At 48.5% G+C, this 19,914-nt stretch overlaps 7 protein-coding genes across 7 annotated transcripts; 3 read left to right on the forward strand and 4 right to left on the reverse strand.

The window, feature by feature from the left end:
- Positions 1 to 1,363: 1,363 nt before the first annotated feature.
- Positions 1,364 to 4,157, reverse strand: LDX57_007425 (caspase family protein; the record flags this gene model as incomplete). The annotated part of the gene is made up of 3 exons (XM_046089141.1): positions 1,364 to 1,808; positions 1,874 to 2,050; positions 2,109 to 4,157. The coding sequence occupies 3 exons, from the start codon at positions 4,155 to 4,157 to the stop codon at positions 1,539 to 1,541; spliced, it is 2,496 nt and encodes an 831-aa protein (XP_045945111.1). The 3' UTR covers positions 1,364 to 1,538.
- A 1,268-nt stretch (positions 4,158 to 5,425) lies between these two features.
- Positions 5,426 to 6,695, forward strand: LDX57_007426 (sialidase family protein). Its single transcript, XM_046089142.1, has one exon. The coding sequence runs from the start codon at positions 5,490 to 5,492 to the stop codon at positions 6,588 to 6,590; it is 1,101 nt and encodes a 366-aa protein (XP_045945112.1). The 5' UTR covers positions 5,426 to 5,489; the 3' UTR covers positions 6,591 to 6,695.
- A 1,038-nt stretch (positions 6,696 to 7,733) lies between these two features.
- On the forward strand, positions 7,734 to 8,429 carry LDX57_007427 (uncharacterized protein; the record flags this gene model as incomplete). The annotated part of the gene is made up of 3 exons (XM_046089143.1): positions 7,734 to 7,802; positions 7,862 to 7,968; positions 8,028 to 8,429. 3 exons carry the CDS (start codon positions 7,734 to 7,736, stop codon positions 8,155 to 8,157), a joined length of 306 nt encoding a protein of 101 aa, XP_045945113.1. The 3' UTR covers positions 8,158 to 8,429.
- A 356-nt stretch (positions 8,430 to 8,785) lies between these two features.
- Positions 8,786 to 9,533, reverse strand: LDX57_007428 (putative quinol monooxygenase; the record flags this gene model as incomplete). The annotated part of the gene is made up of 3 exons (XM_046089144.1): positions 8,786 to 8,905; positions 8,957 to 9,282; positions 9,338 to 9,533. 3 exons carry the CDS (start codon positions 9,531 to 9,533, stop codon positions 8,786 to 8,788), a joined length of 642 nt encoding a protein of 213 aa, XP_045945114.1.
- Positions 9,534 to 9,798: 265 nt separating this feature from the next.
- LDX57_007429 (Zn(II)2Cys6 transcription factor domain-containing protein) lies at positions 9,799 to 11,171 on the forward strand. The gene has a single exon (XM_046089145.1). The coding sequence runs from the start codon at positions 9,819 to 9,821 to the stop codon at positions 10,941 to 10,943; it is 1,125 nt and encodes a 374-aa protein (XP_045945115.1). The 5' UTR covers positions 9,799 to 9,818; the 3' UTR covers positions 10,944 to 11,171.
- A 2,266-nt stretch (positions 11,172 to 13,437) lies between these two features.
- On the reverse strand, positions 13,438 to 14,613 carry LDX57_007430 (uncharacterized protein; the record flags this gene model as incomplete). The annotated part of the gene is made up of 1 exon (XM_046089146.1): positions 13,438 to 14,613. The coding sequence occupies one exon, from the start codon at positions 14,611 to 14,613 to the stop codon at positions 13,438 to 13,440; it is 1,176 nt and encodes a 391-aa protein (XP_045945116.1).
- Positions 14,614 to 15,628: 1,015 nt separating this feature from the next.
- NAM7_2 (ATP-dependent RNA helicase) lies at positions 15,629 to 16,970 on the reverse strand (the record flags this gene model as incomplete). Its single annotated transcript, XM_046089147.1, has 4 exons — positions 15,629 to 15,836; positions 16,185 to 16,558; positions 16,630 to 16,709; positions 16,784 to 16,970. 4 exons carry the CDS (start codon positions 16,968 to 16,970, stop codon positions 15,629 to 15,631), a joined length of 849 nt encoding a protein of 282 aa, XP_045945117.1.
- Positions 16,971 to 19,914: the final 2,944 nt, after the last annotated feature.

Below are 19,914 nucleotides of genomic sequence, written 5' to 3' on the forward strand. Positions count from 1 at the left end.
CACCTGGGAAACGGAGAACATCTGCGAGGATTATTGGTTGGGTTATCATGTGAGAGTGCAATACCTCACGCCACATTTATAGTCACTGACTCAGATCCCTAGGCTGCAGCGCATGGATTCAAGTTTGAGTGGGTCCATGCGATATTCCGGGAGCAACCTCCCCTCACGATAGGAGACTTCTGGAAACAGAGGAGACGCTGGTATACCGGTATTTATAGGATGGACAGTTTTCCAGTTCGCCTCGCTCTAATTTTGACTGGAATTGGAAGTCTAGGAATCTTCATCTCGTTAGCCCCCTCCATCCCCTAACCGCTTCGAAGAGGTATCGTGCGTGCTAATGAATACTTGCAGACCTCTGATGGGGGTTCTGGGGTACAGAATCTACGCTCCAAGCTGGTATAGTGACTGGATGATTTTCAACGACGCAGCCAATATCCATGTTTTTCTTGCCGGCGCGATCCTGCAGGATCTTAGCCTGAACAATGTCTCATGGGCTGGTATTGTATATCATGCAGTGATGTCACTCGTCTTGTCGCCGGTGGTCCACGTTCTCCAGGCTGTTGTACTTATATCCGCTCTTGTCGTACCATCGAAGGGGTGGGTCATTATCGACAAAAAATAAGGGACAGCAAAAGCGCGTGCGCTATGGGAGTCGGACTGAAAAATGAGCCACATTTCATTGTTCTTCATTGTTTTCTCGAACTTCTATATGAGAAACGTAGAAAATACAGCGCGTAAATAGCACGGAAAGATTAACACCAAGAAAGTCTTCTTCTTCAGGAGGAATTTTTTTCCAAAACAATCAGATTTTTCTCATGTAGCCCATGGGATGATAGTTTGTATTCTGAAAGTTCTCAAAGTCGAAAGAAGGGATACATTGATAAGATTACTGGATATCATAGATGGTTTAATGCCTGAGGCATACTGCCAAGCATTCCGCCATCTGCTCTTCGAAACACACATTTTATGTAGACAACAGCCTACAACACTCTGGATCTTCCTACACCAATATTCAAGCACTAGTATAACTCAGAACTTGTCTCGAATCATGAGTTACATTGTTCTTGAACTACGCGGTGGCCTCTAGGTGCCTAGAGCGTCGACAATCATGCCAGCGTATGTGGTCTGCGTTATTAAGCATATATCATGTCGTCATGGATGGTAGTATAGCACAAGTTATGTCACAGCTTTCAAAACTATTTCGATGAAGACAACATCCAAGAAAAAGAATAACAACCCGTGAACTGACATATTAATTGAACTCAATGATGATCAAAACGGTGATCCAGGAAGGAAGAGGTTCTGGCAAAATGCTTGGCACGTTGCAGCCTCCGGCAAAGAATTCACGATAATGTACTCTCAAAATAAGACTCTTATAAGATAGGCTTTCTAGCTTGAATTCGAAACTGTTTAACTTGATTAAGATCTACCATCTAGGGACGTGAGCGAACTCATTTTCTGCCGCTGGGAAACTCCTCGCATACAACGAAGTCAGTTAGGTATCCATGTCTTCCTTTCTGACAATCCTCGCGACAGAATTAAACGATTAAGCCAATCCTCGAGTTGTGTCCGCTTGCAGTGGCTTGCCCGTATTCCACGATGTCGAAGTCTGCCTCGCCATTGAAATAGACGGTAGCCCCCAAGGGCACCCGGTCATTCTCGATGAACAGCTCCTTTTGAGGCCCTCGGAAAACACTGATCACTCCAAATCCTTCTTTGCGTGTCCACAAAGGGAACACCGCCATGAATTGCCCTTTCCCACAGGCTTGGGGCGCAAGTGTCTTCTTCGTTGCCGGACCAACCCAGGTCTGCAAACCGATCAACATCAGCTAATCCTGCTAATCAGTCAAATCATGCCAGGAAACAAACTCACCGACGAACTAAAGTCCAGTCCGGCCCCGGTCGCAGATGCGTTCACACCTATACCAGTGAGCAGTCGATTTGGACGGTATTTCGAGATGGTCACGGTGATCTCTTCGCTGTACTTGTTGATGACCCAGACACATGGCGGGATACGTTGTGCGGTTCTAACAATTGCGCCAAGCAAGCCCTACAGCAAAGGAAAGAATAAGTATGGACGGGATCAAAAGAGAGACCGGTTGTTTAACCTTCGCCATTGTCGTTGGCGGACTGAACGGCAGCTCATTCCACCCAGGAACGTGCTCGACGTCGAGTATGTTCGCCGCGCGAATCGGCTCCTCGCTGCAGGTTATGCATGAGGATGGAAAACCGTGCTCCTGCTGTGCCTCATTCATCTTGTCTACCTCGTCCTTTTGACCAGCTGGGTGAAGCTTGAATTTCAGATGCACTACGTCATATTGAATCTTGGCTGTACTGATCGCTCTTGCTGCGTCTCGGCCGGTCGCGTGCTCGATATTCACAGAGTCGGCAAGATACCGGACATCCATCGGGGTGTTGGTAATGATTAGCAAGAACTGCTCGTCAATAGGGAGTTTTTTTGAGACATCCTTGGGCCATGTGATCTCTAATCCCACCAGCTCTCCGAAGTCGTCACTGCCCAGGACAGTGGATCGTTCCTCTGGCAGCTCGATACCCTCGGGGTTGGTTTGAGTGATGAAAGAGACTTCTCCGGCAACGTTGATGTCAAAAACAGATACGTAAACAGTGTCTCTGCCCCGGTTGTGCAACTTGATGTAGACTGACTCTTTTTCTAAGACATGATAGTCCTCCCCACCGACCTGCGACGACCGTGTTGGCTGTTCATCCTCGACGACGCCGATTTCGTGATACAGCATGTGATTGAGTTTGTCGGCGGGCTTTTCGCATGTCAGCGACAGCACTCTCTGGGCGCGAACCAATCTCTCGGCCGTGACGATGAGGTTCTTGCCCCTGCGTGAGCTCTCCTCTTCATTCAGTGGGCTTGATCCAAGCTCCACGCCTTGCTGGTTGAGAAGCATGAACGATTCGCCCTGCTCACGAAATTCCATAAGTGGTGGCTCACTTTCATCCGAAGTGTGACACCGAAGCAAAGTTGACTCTTCGACGTGGTCTCGTAAAAAGGACAGCGACTCCGGTACTTGGATCGGATGCTTATCAATGCTCTCGCGCTTCAAGACCGCGAGCGCACCAACGTTACTGAGCGATAACCAGGAAGGCATCGATGACAGCTTAACCTTTGCTTTGAATGCGGCAACGTTTGTCACCGTCGCTTCGGGAAAGTTGTCCCCGGACACTTGCTGGTCGTTCATACTCAAAGGAACAATAGTATATGTGTTACCGGTTCGGACCCCCAACACGCTTCCTCCCTGGATAATCGGCTGACCGTTGGTAATCTTGATTTGCAGCACGCAAGATGGTGCCTGTCGGAGGGAGAAAGGGACGCGAGTCTCCGGACCTTCGACTTGAGGATGCTGACCAGGGAAACGGTTGTTGACGAGCTGTCGTACGCGGAGGAAGATCGTTTTCCAGGACATTTCGTGCCCCCAGCAGTCTTCGATCACCTTCACCAGAGCTTCAGTATATGTCCCGCACCACTCCCCCCGAGGATTCATATACTCCCATGCCGATTCGGACGGAGCGGTCGCCACGATTCGTACGGCGTGCGGATTACCTGTCAGGAAACCCTGTCCTTCAAGCTGTCCCTGTCCCTGCATAGCAGTGATATGTTGCGCAACCTGATGGAACTGAACATCCTTGAGACTCTTCTGACGGGCCTGGCCCTCGAGCATCGGAGCCCGGAACATCCTCCCGGAATGACAGCAGTCCAGAATGACGGTGACGTTGCGAGTTCTTTCAGTCAGTTGCCGCAGCACATGTGAGATCTCGACGTCCAAAATTCCCCGAAAGTCGCTCTCTGTCGACTGATCGTAGTCAACCGGTACAAGGAATTGGTATCTCCAAGGTGTGGAAGGTGTGGCAACATCGTTCGACTCCACAGGTCTGTCGCCTTGGGGCGACTGAACTAACCCCCCGTGTCCAGAATAGTAGAGAACCACCGCATCATTCTCCTTGGTCTCGGAGATAAGACGCTCCCACGCCGCAAAAATGCCACTTCGGGTCGCATTCTCCCCAAAGCAGGTGTCAGTGTTGAACCCTTTGCTTTCCAGTACTCGAAGAATACTTTGAGCATCGTAGAGAGTTCCGTTCAGGCCCTCAAAGGGAGCTGCAATGAGCAAGGCCCTTTGGGTAGACGACATATTCGGAGGCACTCAATGAACCAGAAATGAAACCCAGTCGGATTAAACTGACGATTGAAGGCGACTTTCAAAAGTCGAGGTAGTTGCGAGGAGGGGCATGGTGGTGTCTTATGAATGGCTTTGAAGGCGAATATTATATGATTGGCCGCATCTCTGCATTTTGGGTGTCGAAGAAGCATTCCTGCCTGACAATATGTGTATCTGCCATTATCCAGTGCTTTGATTCTTGCATTTACAAGGGTGGGTGGGCTCGGAATATCATTCCCGCTTGTGTTCTAGCTCTGCATTACTTGCATAACCCACGTATGTTCTTTGCATACAGGCCATTCACATCGATCCCTGAACTGGCTTCGTCGGATGTAGGCAGATGTGATAAATCAGATAATTTGGTCGCTCATGGCCAATACCATGTCGATGATGTCACGGTATTAGACGCACCAATACAGCCCAGAGAATCAAGCGTGTTGGCGTGAATGAAAGAAAAAATCAGTGCCTTGCAAAATTCACTATGTGAAGCGAGATTGCTCCTAGTTGAGATACAAACTGAAGCCACCACTAAAAGGGAAGCGAAAACAAAAACAGGAGAAAGGAAAAAGAAAATATAGAAGGCGATGGAGCAACAGAATGCGTTATATCAGCAATACAAGAGCATGTTACTTCTCTTATTGGAATCGAGGAAATAAAGTCAACATGAAAGCTCAATCAAGCTATAGGAGCTCATTACCTATTATGACACGAACGATGAAAACGAACTCCCCGTGACTCACGACCAAAAGTGGATAAATCTTTGCACAAGGGTTCAAGACTTGCTTGGACGACATATCCGCCCGTTACTGTAGTCCGGAGCAAGGGGGTTCATGGTCACGTTAGATGGGCTGTATACTCCGCCACGCTCTAGCTGACCAAATCTAAGACTAACATTCAGCCTGAGACATACAAGCGGATAATCTCTCAGCCGAAAGCATAAATTCCATGACGTAGTATGAACAGTTGGTTCACAATCCATAGTCTGTAATCCTCTTTCCGTAAATGGGGAAAGATCAACGGGGCCGTGTTTAGCCCCGGCTGTTGGCGATCGCAGGGGCTCGTAGGGCTAGTTGGGCCTCGTATTCTCCCATTAGTGCCACTGACAAACCGCGTGCCCAGGCATCTCAGCCTCGAGGCAATGCTGATGCTCAATTTTGACTAAAATTGGCTAGTGAGCCAGATCAGTATACTGTATATAAGACATCAAGATCACCCCAGATGTCACGATGTAGACTTCATTCAGTAACAAAAACTCCACTTGTACTCACACAGAGGGACAAATACTACTTCCATTCGGATTTTAAGATGGCTTCGGGTCGTCTTCCTTTGACGGTCCTTTGTCTCCTCATCTCCCTTATCCTCCTCCCGCTAGCTAATGCCTCTCCATCATCGATCGTGAAGCGCGAGGTTCGCGTCGACACCAAGGCCGGGATCATGGGTGAAGGCACCTACCCGCGCGCCACCTATATCAAAGATAAATCGCTGCTGGGATGCTTCCGGTCCTACAAGAACGGAAAGCTCGCACTCGAGACGGTCCGCTCGACCGACCGAGGCAAGACCTGGAAGCCCGTGGGCACAGCGATCACAGAGGAGAAAACGAAGCACGGACTGAACAACTGCTTCCTGCACCAACTGCCCGACTCTGACCGGATCCTGATGGCGTTCCGGAACCCCGAGCGCGACGCAAAGGACACGAAATACATCAACCATATCATTCTCGTGTATTCGTCTGATGATGGCGGAAAGACGTGGGCGAAGCTCAGCACGGTCGCCACGACACAGACCACTGGGTTGGGGCTATGGGAGCCGTTCATGATGGACGGGCTGAATGGGGATTTGATGCTGTTTTTCTCGAGAGAGACACGTACGGATGGTAAGGACCAGAACAACGTCCTCGTGCGGTCCTCGGATGGAGGCAAGACTTGGGGCAAGGAGCAGACGATTTCCGGCGGTGACATCCAGAAACGCGATGGCATGGTCGGCGTCGCGCGTGTGGCTCCGGGCTCTAAGAAGTTGATCGCTGTCTTCGAGAGCTTGTGGGATAATACGGGCATCACGTCAGTCACTTCCGACGACGACGGGAAGACCTGGGGTAACCGCAGGCTGGTTTATAAGGGCACCAATGGACCTCCCAGCGAGGCTGCTCCTCAGATTGTCCGCGTTGGTGAAAAGACTCTGGTGGTCAGCTTCTCGACCTGGGAAGATGATCGAGAAGCTGGGGATTCGAAACCTCCGAACGTCAAGGTAGTTGTTAGCACCGACGGAGGAGCCAGCTGGGGCCAAAAGACCCTTGTGCACAAGAATTGTCACTGGGCTGGGGAAGTCGCGGTGGATGGGAACAGCTTGCTGGTTATGTGTGACTATGATGATGGGACTTCTGTTTCCACGCGAGTGAGCATTCATTGAGTGCATCAGTAGATGCCTTGCATATCATGGGTTACGGTTTCACTCACTGAGCTTTGTGGCGATTTCAATTTAAGGATTTATGTTTGAGAGTACTCTAATCTTGAGACTAATTTTAACTTTAATAATGCCATCCGCCTACTTGATTTCAAAGACGCGACCCATTCTTGTGCAGGCTCTTGTTTGTATGGTCGACTGCCGTTATTAACAATGCTAACTGCCGTATACAAAGACATCTCAGGCGTCTTACTTAGCAATTATATCCCTAATTCTTGGTACGATAGTATAATTATCAACGCCGAGGAATTAACATACCGCGAACACGTCTTTACCTCGAACTCTGTGAGGCTCTAGGAACAGGTTTCTCTCAAATAGCGGTTTGTTGTGGCTGGACTCTGACTTTGTTGGAAGAGATTACAAATATCCCTCTCGCTATTTAGTGACTTTTCGTCCGCTTTGGGGTGAGATCGCATCTTGGGAATCCACACGCCTTTTGTGCTTTGTACTGTCCGATACGTTCTATATGTACGAGGGAGTACACTAGTGCTCTGTTAATATGGGCAACAAAAAGCGAGTACTGTGTGGTTATGGTGTTGATGTCGCTGCCGTTGCTAATCATATAAATACTGGTGATGGCACCAGAGCAAGCCTTTCTCCTGTTTCAAGAGGAGACCCTATACGTCAGCTATAAAATTGCGACGGCAGAGTACATTGGTGATGCAATTGGTGTTTTCGGGGCAAAAATAGGGATCAAACATCTTTTGAGGCTTTTCGATCAGAAGAATATTCATTGTTCTTGTTAGGGTTCCCCGCGGATCGAATATTTAGAATGCTGGTATAATCGAAAATGATCTTTGAGGTTCTTTCCTTCCCTAACAATCGAGATATTCCCAAAAGGAGATAGAGGATGTCCCGAATGCCAGCCACGAGATTTAAGTGTGTTTTTGATGGTTGTTTTTAAGGGGCAAAAGTTCACAGAGCAACAGAGCGCTACATTAATATGCATGTGAGTAAAATCAGATGAAAATCACCTTCTTGTTCGGAGGCTTTTGCTCAATTCCTGCTGAGGATGGCCACAAAGGGTCCCAGGTGATTTGACAACCCAGCAGTTTCGTGATGTTATGTTCAAGTCAAAGCAGATTGTCAATGTCACAGCGAGCGAACCCGCTCTCCCCCTCTATCTCTAGCCGCGCCTCCTCCGCTCCTCATCATATTGTAAGTTGGAAAGCCTCATCGAATGCACATTAAGAAGCACAAACTAACATGATATGCAGTCTGGGGTCCCCGCTGCTTCTCCCGCTCGTGCTGCGTCCCGTTCTCTGGCTGCGCCTGCTCCTGCCGTGCCCCATCATGCCGCCCCCGGCAAGACGTCAGAGAAAAGGTATAGTCGGGCCCATCCCATATTCCAATGCTACTAACCGGCTCGCCCATATGTCCGAGGTGCCGCCACCACCCCAATAATCACTACCCCAGCAAGCGAGAGGGTGGTAGTGGCAAGGGCGGCCCTCGCAGCGTCAACCATTACCATAGCACGGTCACTAATAACCACTATCATGGTTATGCGCATTAAGGTTTCCTACACCGGTCAAACCTTTCTTAGTCGTTTTGCCGTCCGTGACAAGTCCAAATTCGTCAGTCGACATGTTGTTTGAGGTTGGGATTGCAATCAGTGCATGGTAAAGACGGGGGGGATTGTTTCTCGAGGGAGGAAGAGTGACAACAACAAGAAGGTGACCAGCGGACCTGGCCCTGTGCATTGTTGCATGACTAATCTATGCACCCGAACAATCCCCAATGTGATTAGACTAGCCTGGCCTGCTGTGAAGGACGTATGTAGGTCAAAGGAGCGCACGTGTGATTTGGTTGAAGGCGGGCCGAGCTAAGGAGTTTTGAATCGATTACTTATGCCTGGAAATGTGCGTACTACTATCCACTGAGGCAATGTTGGTGGTGTTAGTATTGGGATCAAATTCGCCGATTCCTACAAACGGGCAATAGATGTCTTAGACCCGTCTACATGTTCACCTACTAATATAAATGGTTCAATGGCAAAAGATTGGCCGGAATTGTACTTGTAGGAGGACTTGAAGTACGGTCTATTCATTAATATCAATTATTATGTCCTTGAGCTGAGAATGTTTCTGATTCTGATTATGAGAAATGGCGGGTTTTCAATAATTCATTCACCACAGTGTACCTCACAGGGGAGGTAGATCCATTGCATCAACAGCAACCACAATATTATTGAGAGTTCCCAAACGCTGTAATGACCGCAGAGCTTCAACGCACACAGGCTCCTCCACTATCTGGGACCGAGTCTATTCATCATAAGAAAGTGCTGGACTGTAGAGAAAGGGCTTTCGAAATACCTCTTCACTACTCCATCCAATGATTCCGACGACAACACTGTTTTCAAGGTTTGTGCTAGTTCCATATGTCATTGGTGTGTGTTTGGCGTTGAGGCTCCGGGCAAGTTGACCCCATGCTTGCGTTGATGCGACGACTTGCTCAGGGCTTGAGACACTTAACCGAACGATCTCAACAACGGACGCCGAAGCCGCCTCCCTGGGGCTGAAGTTTGTTTCGAACAGCTGTAGCGTAGGTGGGCCAGTAACTAGGTGTTTGATTGAGCTGGCGAAGTTGGCAAATTGGTCCGACTTGATGAAGGCTTGAAAGTCTTCTGCCTTAACCCACTCTATGGCGGCAGTGTTAGCGAGTTCTTGCGGTCGGATGTTGGGTGGCGGAGATACCAAAAAGCAGAAACTCTCTGTACGCATCTCGTACATCCACTCCGTTCTCAGTCAGAATGAATCCACGGAAAGCATTCAGCAAGCCGGGGTTTGGGTCGATCAATCGTTTGCTGATTGTGGGCCAATCTCGCTCAATCTCGATGAGAGAAGCCGGATCGGTTTTGATAGATGGGAAGATAAGCTCAGTGATGGCCATTGTGAGGATAGATTGATGGATATGCTGTTGATGAGGATCATAGATGAAGCAATCATCGGGTCTTCTTATATGCCAGAGCAATCTATACATTATGCGGCCTGCGGACTTGGCGCTGTGCATAGATGGATGACTAATTTATGCACACACACACCTGCCCATGTGATTGGGCCAGCCCTGCGGACTTTGGCGTGGGGGCGGCGGAGTTTCCTGCGGACTTTGACCCGCCCGCCGCACTTCTGTGTCATTCTTCGTCTTCACCTTTAGCATTTGTCAAGAATCCGCAAAATGCCTCGCATATCAACTGATTCCCGCTCTCGGCAGAAATCATGCGTCACATGCGCCCACGGCAAACGACGATGTAATCGCCAAACTCCACAGTGTTCCCGATGTTTGGCGCGTGGGCTGGAATGCACCTACGTCAATAGCTACTCCAGATCCACTCGGCAACACCAACAACAAACCACGGCACAGTCTCCATACTTCCCACCGATAGAGTCATTGTCGCTGTCCATAGACGACATCCTGTCTGCGTTTCCGCCCGAGGAAACTACTCTCTTCAATGATGCGGACCTTCTCGCCTCATGGCTGACCCTTAGCCCTACTCTCTTCGCGGTCCCCACATTGCTTCCCGCTGGCTACTTCCCCGAGGTCGCTGTGATCGACAGATGGTCTACAAAGCAGCTCCTTCGAGGCCTGAAAAGCTACCCGGAAATGTTTGCTCGGTCTCGCAAAACTCCCTTCATCCATGATCGCCTCTATGACGTATGTCTTCCAGACGCAATGCAGGATGCTTTCATGGTTTCAGCTTCGTATTACAGCAGAACACCAGAGACAGAAGACACGGTTCTCCAGATTCTCGAAGCCAGAACGCAAAGTCTAGTCCGACGAAGCCACCAAGCCACATTAGAAGAACTTCTCGCCACGGTCCAAGCCTTGATGCTCCTCCACATCATCCAGCTTTTCGACGGCGACGTCCGACAACGCGCCATGGCGGAGCAGAATATGGATACCTTGCGCGCATGGACCATGGAGCTTCAAGTTCGCGTCGGTGAGCTCGGAAATCCGTCAACATGGCGGGAATGGATTTTCGCAGAGAGCGTTCGACGAACGGTCATCGTTTCCGTGCTGATCGAGGGGCTCTATTCGATGCTGAAGATGGGAAGTTGTACAATTGTGAGGCAGTTGAGCGTTCTGCCCTTCACGTTCGGTTCTTTGTTCTGGAGTATCAACACAGATGCGTCGTGGAATGCGGAGTCGCATCGTTTGGGCTCGGATACCGTGCTTTACGGGGATTTTTCGAGGGCTTTCGAGACGGGGCAGGTGTCCGGAAAGTTGGATGCATTCGATAAATTCCTCCTTGCGCCTTGTATCGGTGAGCGAGGTAGAGAAATACTTAAGCTAGAAGATTAATGTAAACTTACAATGAGAAGGTTATAACGAGTGTCGGATTCTGTGAAAGACTTGAAATGATGCACTTCTCGCCAATGCCATGTGACCACCGCAGTGAACGAAATATGACCAGTTGATAAGACAGGCTATGGTGAGTAGCGATCGGCCCAGAAGATTTACTAATTCGTTCGTCATTGGAACAATGTTGCATAACATCAACTGCCAGGCAGATGGCGGCGGGCGTGGTGGTCGCGGTGGCCGTGGCCGTGGCATGGGCGCAAAACATATCAATATCCAACAGAATGAACGATGTGTCCGTCACGTCATCTTGACCGTAGAAAAAATCTGGTAAAGTAACATGACCAACGATGACGTAGGCATGACAAACGTCTCAAGCAAGACCCTGCTTTGCAATAGGCAACAGGACAACTTCAACAACCACCCTCATTCAGCTCCGTGCATCTCAACCACATACAATATGGCTAGGGATATCAAACAGAAGCGTCAAGCTATCTATGATCACCTCGGTTCAATGTCACCTGCCGTTGATTCTCTTGATAAAGAACTGATCCATATCGAGGAACTTCCGAGTATCGGATTTCGACCGGTAAACGTAGGATTTGATGAAGATGAGGTGGACTTTTCACCATGTTTCTTCAAACCTCTTTCTCAAGATATCATTGATGATCTTCCACTGGAAGAAGAGACCACTGCCTCAATAGCATCTTTCTATTACCCAACTCCGAGACATTACCCTTTCGCTGATTCCATTTTTGATTATGAATATTCGATCTTCGAGGTAACCCGCTTGATGTGCGAGCATGTCGATCGACGTACTACAGACTTTCGTCTTCCACATGGCTGGGGATTGCATGGACTCACTCCCATTCACGAAAGTCCCGGGTAAGTTCACCAGGCTGTCCTTGCTTTCGTTCCAGATTGATCTTCTTTACTCATTGCTTTTCAGAAGGCGAAGAATACCCGGGGGTGACCTTGAGCTACTGTCAACGGTGTCTTACAGGTGGCAGTCACTTAGGGAATGGGACAGCGTTGTGTGTCCTCACATGATAATTTGCACCATTCATAACGTCAACGCAAATAACCAGACCTTTACAATCGGAGAGCTAAAATCGATTGTAAGAGCCCTTCGATTTCGCTATCAGGACTCGCTCTATGGCTCTCATGTTATCTTACCGGTAGGTGCCTATCTCAAGACGAATTTTAAGACATCTAATGCTCATCCGATATTAGCTTCTTATTCTATCGTACGTGGGCCCGAGAAGTGGCAGAATCCTACAGGCACACCATGATGGGAAGAGCCTGGTTGTACAATACTCGCCGTTGATGAGTTTTGAGGTGGATCATGAAGAGGAGGAAGCTGCTCCTATTCCTCTTTTCGTACGGTATCAGGCTAGCAGTCCTGTGAGTGCAACCACCCGGCCTATTGCTGATAACGATTATCCCAAAGTCCCCACCAAGTGCGCCTCGTGTCCTCGGTGATTTAATTTACTTGTTATGAGATGTACTATTGCTGCTATCTAGTTGTTATGAAAGGAGAAATTGCTGTTACGCTATTTTAGCTTTTCGTTTGACCGCTTCGTATAGGTACACCCTCGCGTGTTCCACTGAGATTTCTCTGATCACTGTTGTCAGATAGTAAAGGAAGTGTTGCCTGAAGTGAGAAGAAACATCATAATTCATCATAATTCATCATAATTCATCAGAAAGTTGTCTTGTGATTGTGCTAGCCCTGGCGGTAGTCTTATCGTACTGGCGTATGTCCCAGAATGCGTTAGTCATGGCACTTCCTGGTTTATCAGCTATAGTTATCCAGATGTTCTCCCATATCCTTCAGCTTATCGAGACGGCGACATCTGACAACGCGTGTATTGGGCCCGTCTGCTTGTTTTGAGAGGCGTAGTTGACTCATTGTCAAATGTGACTGGTTCTAGGTTTTGGACCTGCTCTGTGATGTCCCCATCCTTCATAAAATCTCCACTCGCGGTCCGCCCACAATCCGTTCCATGAGTGTTATCGGTGGACGATACATGTATTGTTTGTGGTCATGAGGTGCATATATAACTACAACCATGAAGATGATGCACAAGGTGTGAACAGTTACATGCTTCACGCGGTAGTTTACACGTACTTGAAATATGTACAAATTGGACCACAAAAAGCTCGTCTTAGCTTCGCCCGTTAATAGTGGGTTACTAGACTCCAGTGCCACGTTGAGGCGCGAGCCTATCACTGGAGGGTCACCTGTTTGCCCGATCGCTTCGTATAGCAGATCCTGTTTGGGCTAGTGATAAAGTAAGCCACAGCTTTGCTGAAGGCGGGTACGCGCTGCTCATTCTCTGTCCGTGGCACACTGCGGATCGATTTGCCACGGATTCTAGTTCTAGGCCTCTCTGATTTGCACAACAGCTTTGCTGATGGCGAGTGGCAGTGCCTTTAGCTCCGCAGAAATGATTTGCTAAAGGCTAGCAGCGGTGGATGATTAAGAAGTGCCCAATTAGGGGTGGTTATCGATGATCACTTTGGGACATGCCATCGAAATTCGCTCGTTCACCTCAAGGCAAAACCCGACGATGAACTGTGCGAGGTATTGCATATTGGTATACTCACCAATGATAAACGGACCATATTCTTGCATCACCATGAAGCTAGGTGTTTGCGGGTCTTCCTTCTTGAGATAACGAACATAGTCGTCGTCATATGAAGCGATTACGATGAATATCTCGTGCCTATCCTGGGATCTGGGTAGTCTTTGGTGTTTATGAGCGCTTTGTAAACGTGGTAATGTCGTAAATCGCCCGTTCTTCGAGTCTTGTGCGATCAGGAGAACTGTTTGGGCGGACTCCTCCTTGTAAACACCGTGGTGATGGTTGGACCGCTGGCGAATCGCTGCTTTGGCCTCTATAGTGGCAAAGGCCTCCTTTGATTCGTCTTTGCCGCGTATGCCTAAAAAACCGCCCGTTCGAGCCTCCATTTGAGCGGCCTTGAATTCGAATAAGAGGCGGAGGCGTTCCGAGGAACAAAGACTTCCCAACCCAGGTATATTGAGTGTGAGGACGTCGAGGTAGGATATGATGGCGTCGTTGACAATCTGCTCGTCCTTCGTTTTTATCCACTGTTTCTCAGGATCGAAACTGTCTGCTGCGGGAGTTCTCTGTCTCAGCTGGCTTGGAGAAGTCGACCGCGAGTCCGTTTCTGCGGGGGTTTCGCTTGTCGTCGATTGAGATTCAGACTCTGACGACGCCTTCGGTAACGCATTTTCCACCTTCTGCTGGTTACTTCTGACCGTTTGGAAGGTACCTAATTGGATCGATGGAGAGGTTAGCTTGCCATCCTTCATGTGCTTAATGTAGCGCTGCCACCAGGGGTTCATAGCTTCGATGATTTCATCTGCCTTTTCTTCATTTGGGATTTTCAAAGCCTCCATGCCTTTCCTACCCGGCCAGATGACTCGAAAAGTGAGAAACTGTGCGTCAGTAACTCGGGACCCGGAATTCAGTGTTGTCAGATCGTTGATAGAGGTATCTTTGACCCCTTCCGCCGTTGCACATTTCGTCCACGATAGCTTGTTGCTGGGTATGACCTCCAATGTGCTTGCTCGGGCGGCGCGAGTCTTCTTGGCTGGGCCTCCTGCGTTCGATGCTGAAGTGGTTGCCTTTCTCTTGTTGGTCATTGTGTGGTATCTTCGTCACGCAAAGGAAGGGGAGAGGAGAGACCACGAAAAGCAGATGAAAACGAATTTTGGTATTGAAATGATTCGAGAAATTTGAGTATGTATTCGCTTTTGCTGGTTTGTGGTCTGATCTTCTAAAACTACATACTGTAGCATACTACGCGTACATGGGGTAATTCTTTTCGGGTCCGCTCTTGCTCAATTCGGTAGACAATAGTAGAAGGTACTCTAGGTACCCACCAGGAATAGCATACGTGATAACAGCTTATGTGATTAAGTGTGGGATAAAGCACAAATGACTTCATGTTGAACTGAAATTGAGCTTGTATGATAGGCCGGAAGCGTTGATTGCCAGTGTTTGTAGGATATGCCAGAATAGTCAATATAGTACGTCCTTCCATTTTGATTAGAGCTAGAGGAACGTGCACGTTAATCATCATAGCCAACGTTATATTACCCCCAAAAATTGTATTCTTGAGCTAATGTATCATTCTAAATTTCGCGGACCAGTTTCACCGCACTAATTAAAACTCCAGTCTCTTTAAGGGACTCGTCACGCACGGCGCCCGCAAAAGTGAAGAGAACGACAAGGCGACCGGCGAGCTAAATTGTATCAGAATGACGACTTTGTTGCTGAGAACAACCGAGCATAATGTAAAGGTGCAATCTTGGCAGGGCCACTCACAAGGTTGATAGTATGTTCAGTGCAGAGAGGGTAAGGAGTGTCAAGGTCCGCCGAAGGGGGAAAGCCGTGGAGCGAGAAATGGGGCGGCAAAAATGCGTAAGGTTACTGATCCGGCCCTGAATGCTCAGGACTTTGATCGGATGTAACCAGACGAGCGAGTAGAAGACCGATGGGGTGGAACATTAACACGAGAAAGCAATACGCATGAGCAAACAAGGTACGATAACACAGCCCAAACTGTGGAAGTCAGGCTTCGATAACACTAAATTACAGAATGGTAAATCATGACACGCCCAAGCCACAAGAGCTTCCCCGTTACTCAAGGCCAACTTAGAATCGACGACTTGTGGTCGCGCTAGTGAGACCGACGTCAGAATTCCTGTCGGCGGGCACTTCATGAAGTGCAAATTCATCATCAAGCCGTTCGAAATCCCGAGTGAGATTGCCTTTCACTTTTCCGTTGAGCTGTCGACTCCATGATCCGCTACTATAATTCCCGCCGGTGTTGGAACTGGCTTTCGTGCCCTGGAGGGTGCCACTGTGAAGTGTTAGCTTAGAGCTTGCAATGTGGAAACCGAGAATACTTGTCAAGAAAACAAGTAATAAAGCAGTACGTACGCTCCAAATAGCTGGGTGAGAGCAGGTTTAATTGTGGGCAAACACGCGTTTACAACCCCAAGGGCTGGTTCCAACACCGAGTAAATGGCTCCAGGAGTAACGTTGTAGGTCATATCAGTTAGATCCCAAGTCCACAACCAAATAACCCTCAATAGAGAGATAACGCAAATCCTAGCAAGCGTGAACATAGTAAGTGGCCTATCTCTGCAGGAGAAGAAGAAATAAAACAAGAGGAATTAATGTTGGGAGTGCAACTGTATCGACTTACAACGCCCCGAGGCTGAACATTGCAGCGACGGCAACTTTTTTGGTCATAATCAGTTGCAAGTTGAAAACCAGAGGCATCGGTAGTACCACAATGAAAGTGTCGATGGTGAGGTTGACAATGCCAGCAACGAGATAAGCAATGTTTTCACCGTTGCATTCCCCTTCAATTGATTTATCCCAGTTATATTGGACAGGTTTGCAAAGCGCGAAGGTTTCGATCAGCACCATGGTGAAATACGCGGCAGTTATGAAGAGGGTACCATAGCACACACGGCAAAAGGTCCTATTGGGAAAGAGGTCCATGTAGAGATATAGTATTGATGCCTTGACACACGAGTTCGCCGCAGCCCACAGCAGTTGGGCAGGCACGAAAAGCTAAACAAGTGGCGAAAGGCAATTAGCATAGAGTGTAGAGGAGAAAATTGTTGCAATACCCATCAACCCACCTTCATGTGCAGAGCGAACTTTTGAGGAGCCGTTGCTAAAAGCTCTTCTAAATGAACTCCGAGGCCAGCTGCAAAGCCAGCTAGATGGTGGAAAGTGTGAGTTCGAATTTTTTGTCTCTTCAGTTAGGCGGAGCTGAATGTTCGACAAACCTACCTGCCACGAACACGGACAAAGCTGACTCGGCTAGTACCAATGCTACCAATACCAAGTAATCAGTCGCGGCCAGGTTTCTTCTCTGGAGATACCTAGACCACAGTCTAAGCGCTACAGCGATGATAGCCATTGGGCCCACGATGAATGATACCACAGCTAGCTGCACGGCACCTAATGGGAGCACCATGTTGAGAGAAAGAGATAAGCCAGGTTCATGCACTGTTTCAGAGGGGATCAAATGTCAATAAAGATGTCTTGTAGGTACAATGGGTTTCGATGTGACTTACAATGTAAAGAGATCCGAGTACATGAGACTTGTTAATAAGACAGTCTTGACAGTCGTGGGGGCGATATGCGCACCAGTCACGAGAAATGTAACGCTTGACAGGGATCATTTCTATATGGTGCAGACTACAAGAAAGGCTAACAGAGCGCACTAATCTGAGTAAATGTTTGTACTTAGCTTTGAAGGGCCTTAGGCATGTGATTGGCGTTAACCCTCATATTCGGGGATGCACCTCGAAGCGAAAACTATCTGTTCTTATGGCAGCATAGAGTCGCCCACACATATCACCCACTATGGACCCCAAAGCCCAACAGACTCTCCGGGACGGGAATGGCCGAACCGGCCGCCTCACCCGCCCACGCCCAGAGGGCGCATGTCTTACAAGTTACATCTTGGAAATCTGGACCCCTCAGGATTTACGGAACTCGCGAGTGCAACCCATTTTGACACCTGCATCTGCACAAATGAGCTAAATTCAGCCCTGACACTTAGGGACACCTATGGACGCACGGGGGCCGACCCCACCCAACCCGCCCCCCCAAATACTCATTCCCATAGGTTACTCCGTATATTTCCAAGTCCCCAGGCACCTTTCACCTCTCTAGCCCGTTTTCCTTATATTGAACTTTGGTTCTCTATCTAAACTCTACCAGGCGCCGATTGGTGGGTTTACTTCCCACCCGCGCACAGAATAGTGTGCGGGGGAGGAAAGAGGGGAGAGAAGGAAGAAATCCCCACAAGGAACTTCAAACAGGGCACAAAGCCCTAATATATGCTCCAGAATGGAACCCCGTGCATAGAGGCTCGCGGCCCCCATTCCGAAGGGGTAAATCAGAGGACTTGAATTGACTTGAATTGACTCTCTGGCTTATCATCCTCGTTTGGATGGCACCTTCCGAGATTTGTTATCACAGTAGCGCCTAGCCCAAACAAGCACCTCAAATTGACAGTCAAAGATCAAGTTACTGTATCAGCCGTAATGGATTGGTCTATTAGAGCACCTGCCACCACACATCATTCCAAAGGGTCTACAGACTATTCGCAGGAAGACGAAATTGTCTCCCAAGGACGCTTCTCAAAGGATACGCAGAGGTATAAGAATAAGTCCAACGAGCCATAGTGGGTAAATCTTCCAAGACCTTCGATCACCCTCACGAGTTCTGTCCCAGTAAAATCCACAAATCACTATAGTGCCCGCAACGAACGCGGGAATGCAGGAAAGCCATGTGCGTTCAGCCGAGCCCAAGTCCCAAAACCAACAGGACAACGCAGTCCACCCTATAATTCCTACTGCTAGGGCAGACCTAGCATTGCTGTCTCCGATTAATAGGGGCACTGTTCTTCGACCGGAGTCTCTATCTCCGTCAATGTCCCGAAAGTCCTGGGCGTGAGCAGTTGTCGTAATTGCCGCGGCGAGAACAAGGAGCCACATGAATGCTTTCATATCGCCAGAAAAAACCGAGCTGTTTGTTGCAACCTCTAGTGGGCCAGCAAAAAAACACGCAAACCCAACACCATTAAACAAGTTCTTCAATAGTGGGTTTGATGCACCGTTCCATTCGTTGTACCACAGACAAAAGAATGCCTCCAGAATACATGGCACAACACCGCCCATGGTGCCTGAAACTGCAAATATGGCGGGATACATGCAATATATAAGCGTTTTGACTTGACGTGGGGATATTCGGCCGGCTGAAAGAGGTCTCCAGGGTTTGTTGATTTTGTCCTCCGAGATGGCGGAGGCAGAGCGCTGATTATGGAGCGTGAAAAGAAACAGATTGCTCCATGACCAGAGGAACATTCCAGGTAAAGACGCCAGTATCTGGTTGAAAGACAAGGAGGCGCCCATGTCGAATTCAGACGCCACAGAAGCATTCAACGCCCCAAATAAAAGCCCGAGGCAAATGATTTCTTTGATGTTATCGTAGACAAATAGATGGGCAGTGTATGCATGATAGCATGATGATGATAGGAAAGACGCCATCGTCGTAGGTATGATGGAAGTCACGATCAGGCTATCAAAAAGCCTACAGGTAATTCAATAATAGGCAAAGTGTAGTAGTGTCTCTTAGCTAGCCTTCGTGTGCCAGTGTCCACGACCTTGCCTTTATTCATCCAGAGCCGTACTCGAGTCTTCGTGGAATGACGCCGGCTCGAAGGCCAATTTCGATTTCGAGGCAATCAATAAAACACACAATTATTCACTGACAAGGAGGTGATCCTTCAGAGGTGGAACTACATGACAAGCGAGAATCCTTCAGCGGTTGAGTTGTATGACGTGTGGATGGTTCCATGACAGGCCGGAAACCATCCAGTTCTCTGCACTATTTTCGTTGTCGAGACTGGTATTTCTTTTGCATTGTCAGAGTAAAGATATCAATTTCTTTCAATTGAAGTGTCTTTAGATAGTCGAATGTGAGTTGTTCAGAAGCAAATAGCTGTGTCACAACCCATGACGAGAGACCAACACACCTCAACTTCGCCGATGAAGTCAAATCACAAAACTCAATATGAGGCTTGGAATTTGGGCCCCATGCATACAGGACACACAAGACGCCACCAACATGTCTGCAGCTCACGGCATAATCCCCTGCAGCTTCGCAAGAACAATCAACAGATTCGCGTCGAATTGCTAAATTCACAACCCTTGGATCCGTGTTGAGTCGGTCGGTAGGGGCCCCGAGTATTCAAATGTTGCATATATCCGGTCACGATGCATGATGCCAAATAAAGACGGTGATTGTTGGGGGCCACAGGGTAGACGTCTACATCTGAGTGTCTGGAATGCATGTTACTAGTGAATAGGAGACCGAGAACCATTCTCCTAGAATCAAGACTGTTATGT

This window comes from Aspergillus melleus (genome assembly GCF_016097325.1).
Source record: "Aspergillus melleus strain CBS 546.65 chromosome Unknown contig4, whole genome shotgun sequence".
Lineage (NCBI taxonomy): Eukaryota > Fungi > Ascomycota > Eurotiomycetes > Eurotiales > Aspergillaceae > Aspergillus > Aspergillus melleus.

Coding starts and splice junctions, on each gene's coding strand:
- LDX57_007426 (XM_046089142.1), top strand. CDS start 5,490: ATGGCTTCGGGTCGTCTTCCTTTGACGGTCCTTTGTCTCCTCATCTCC.
- LDX57_007429 (XM_046089145.1), top strand. CDS start 9,819: ATGCCTCGCATATCAACTGATTCCCGCTCTCGGCAGAAATCATGCGTC.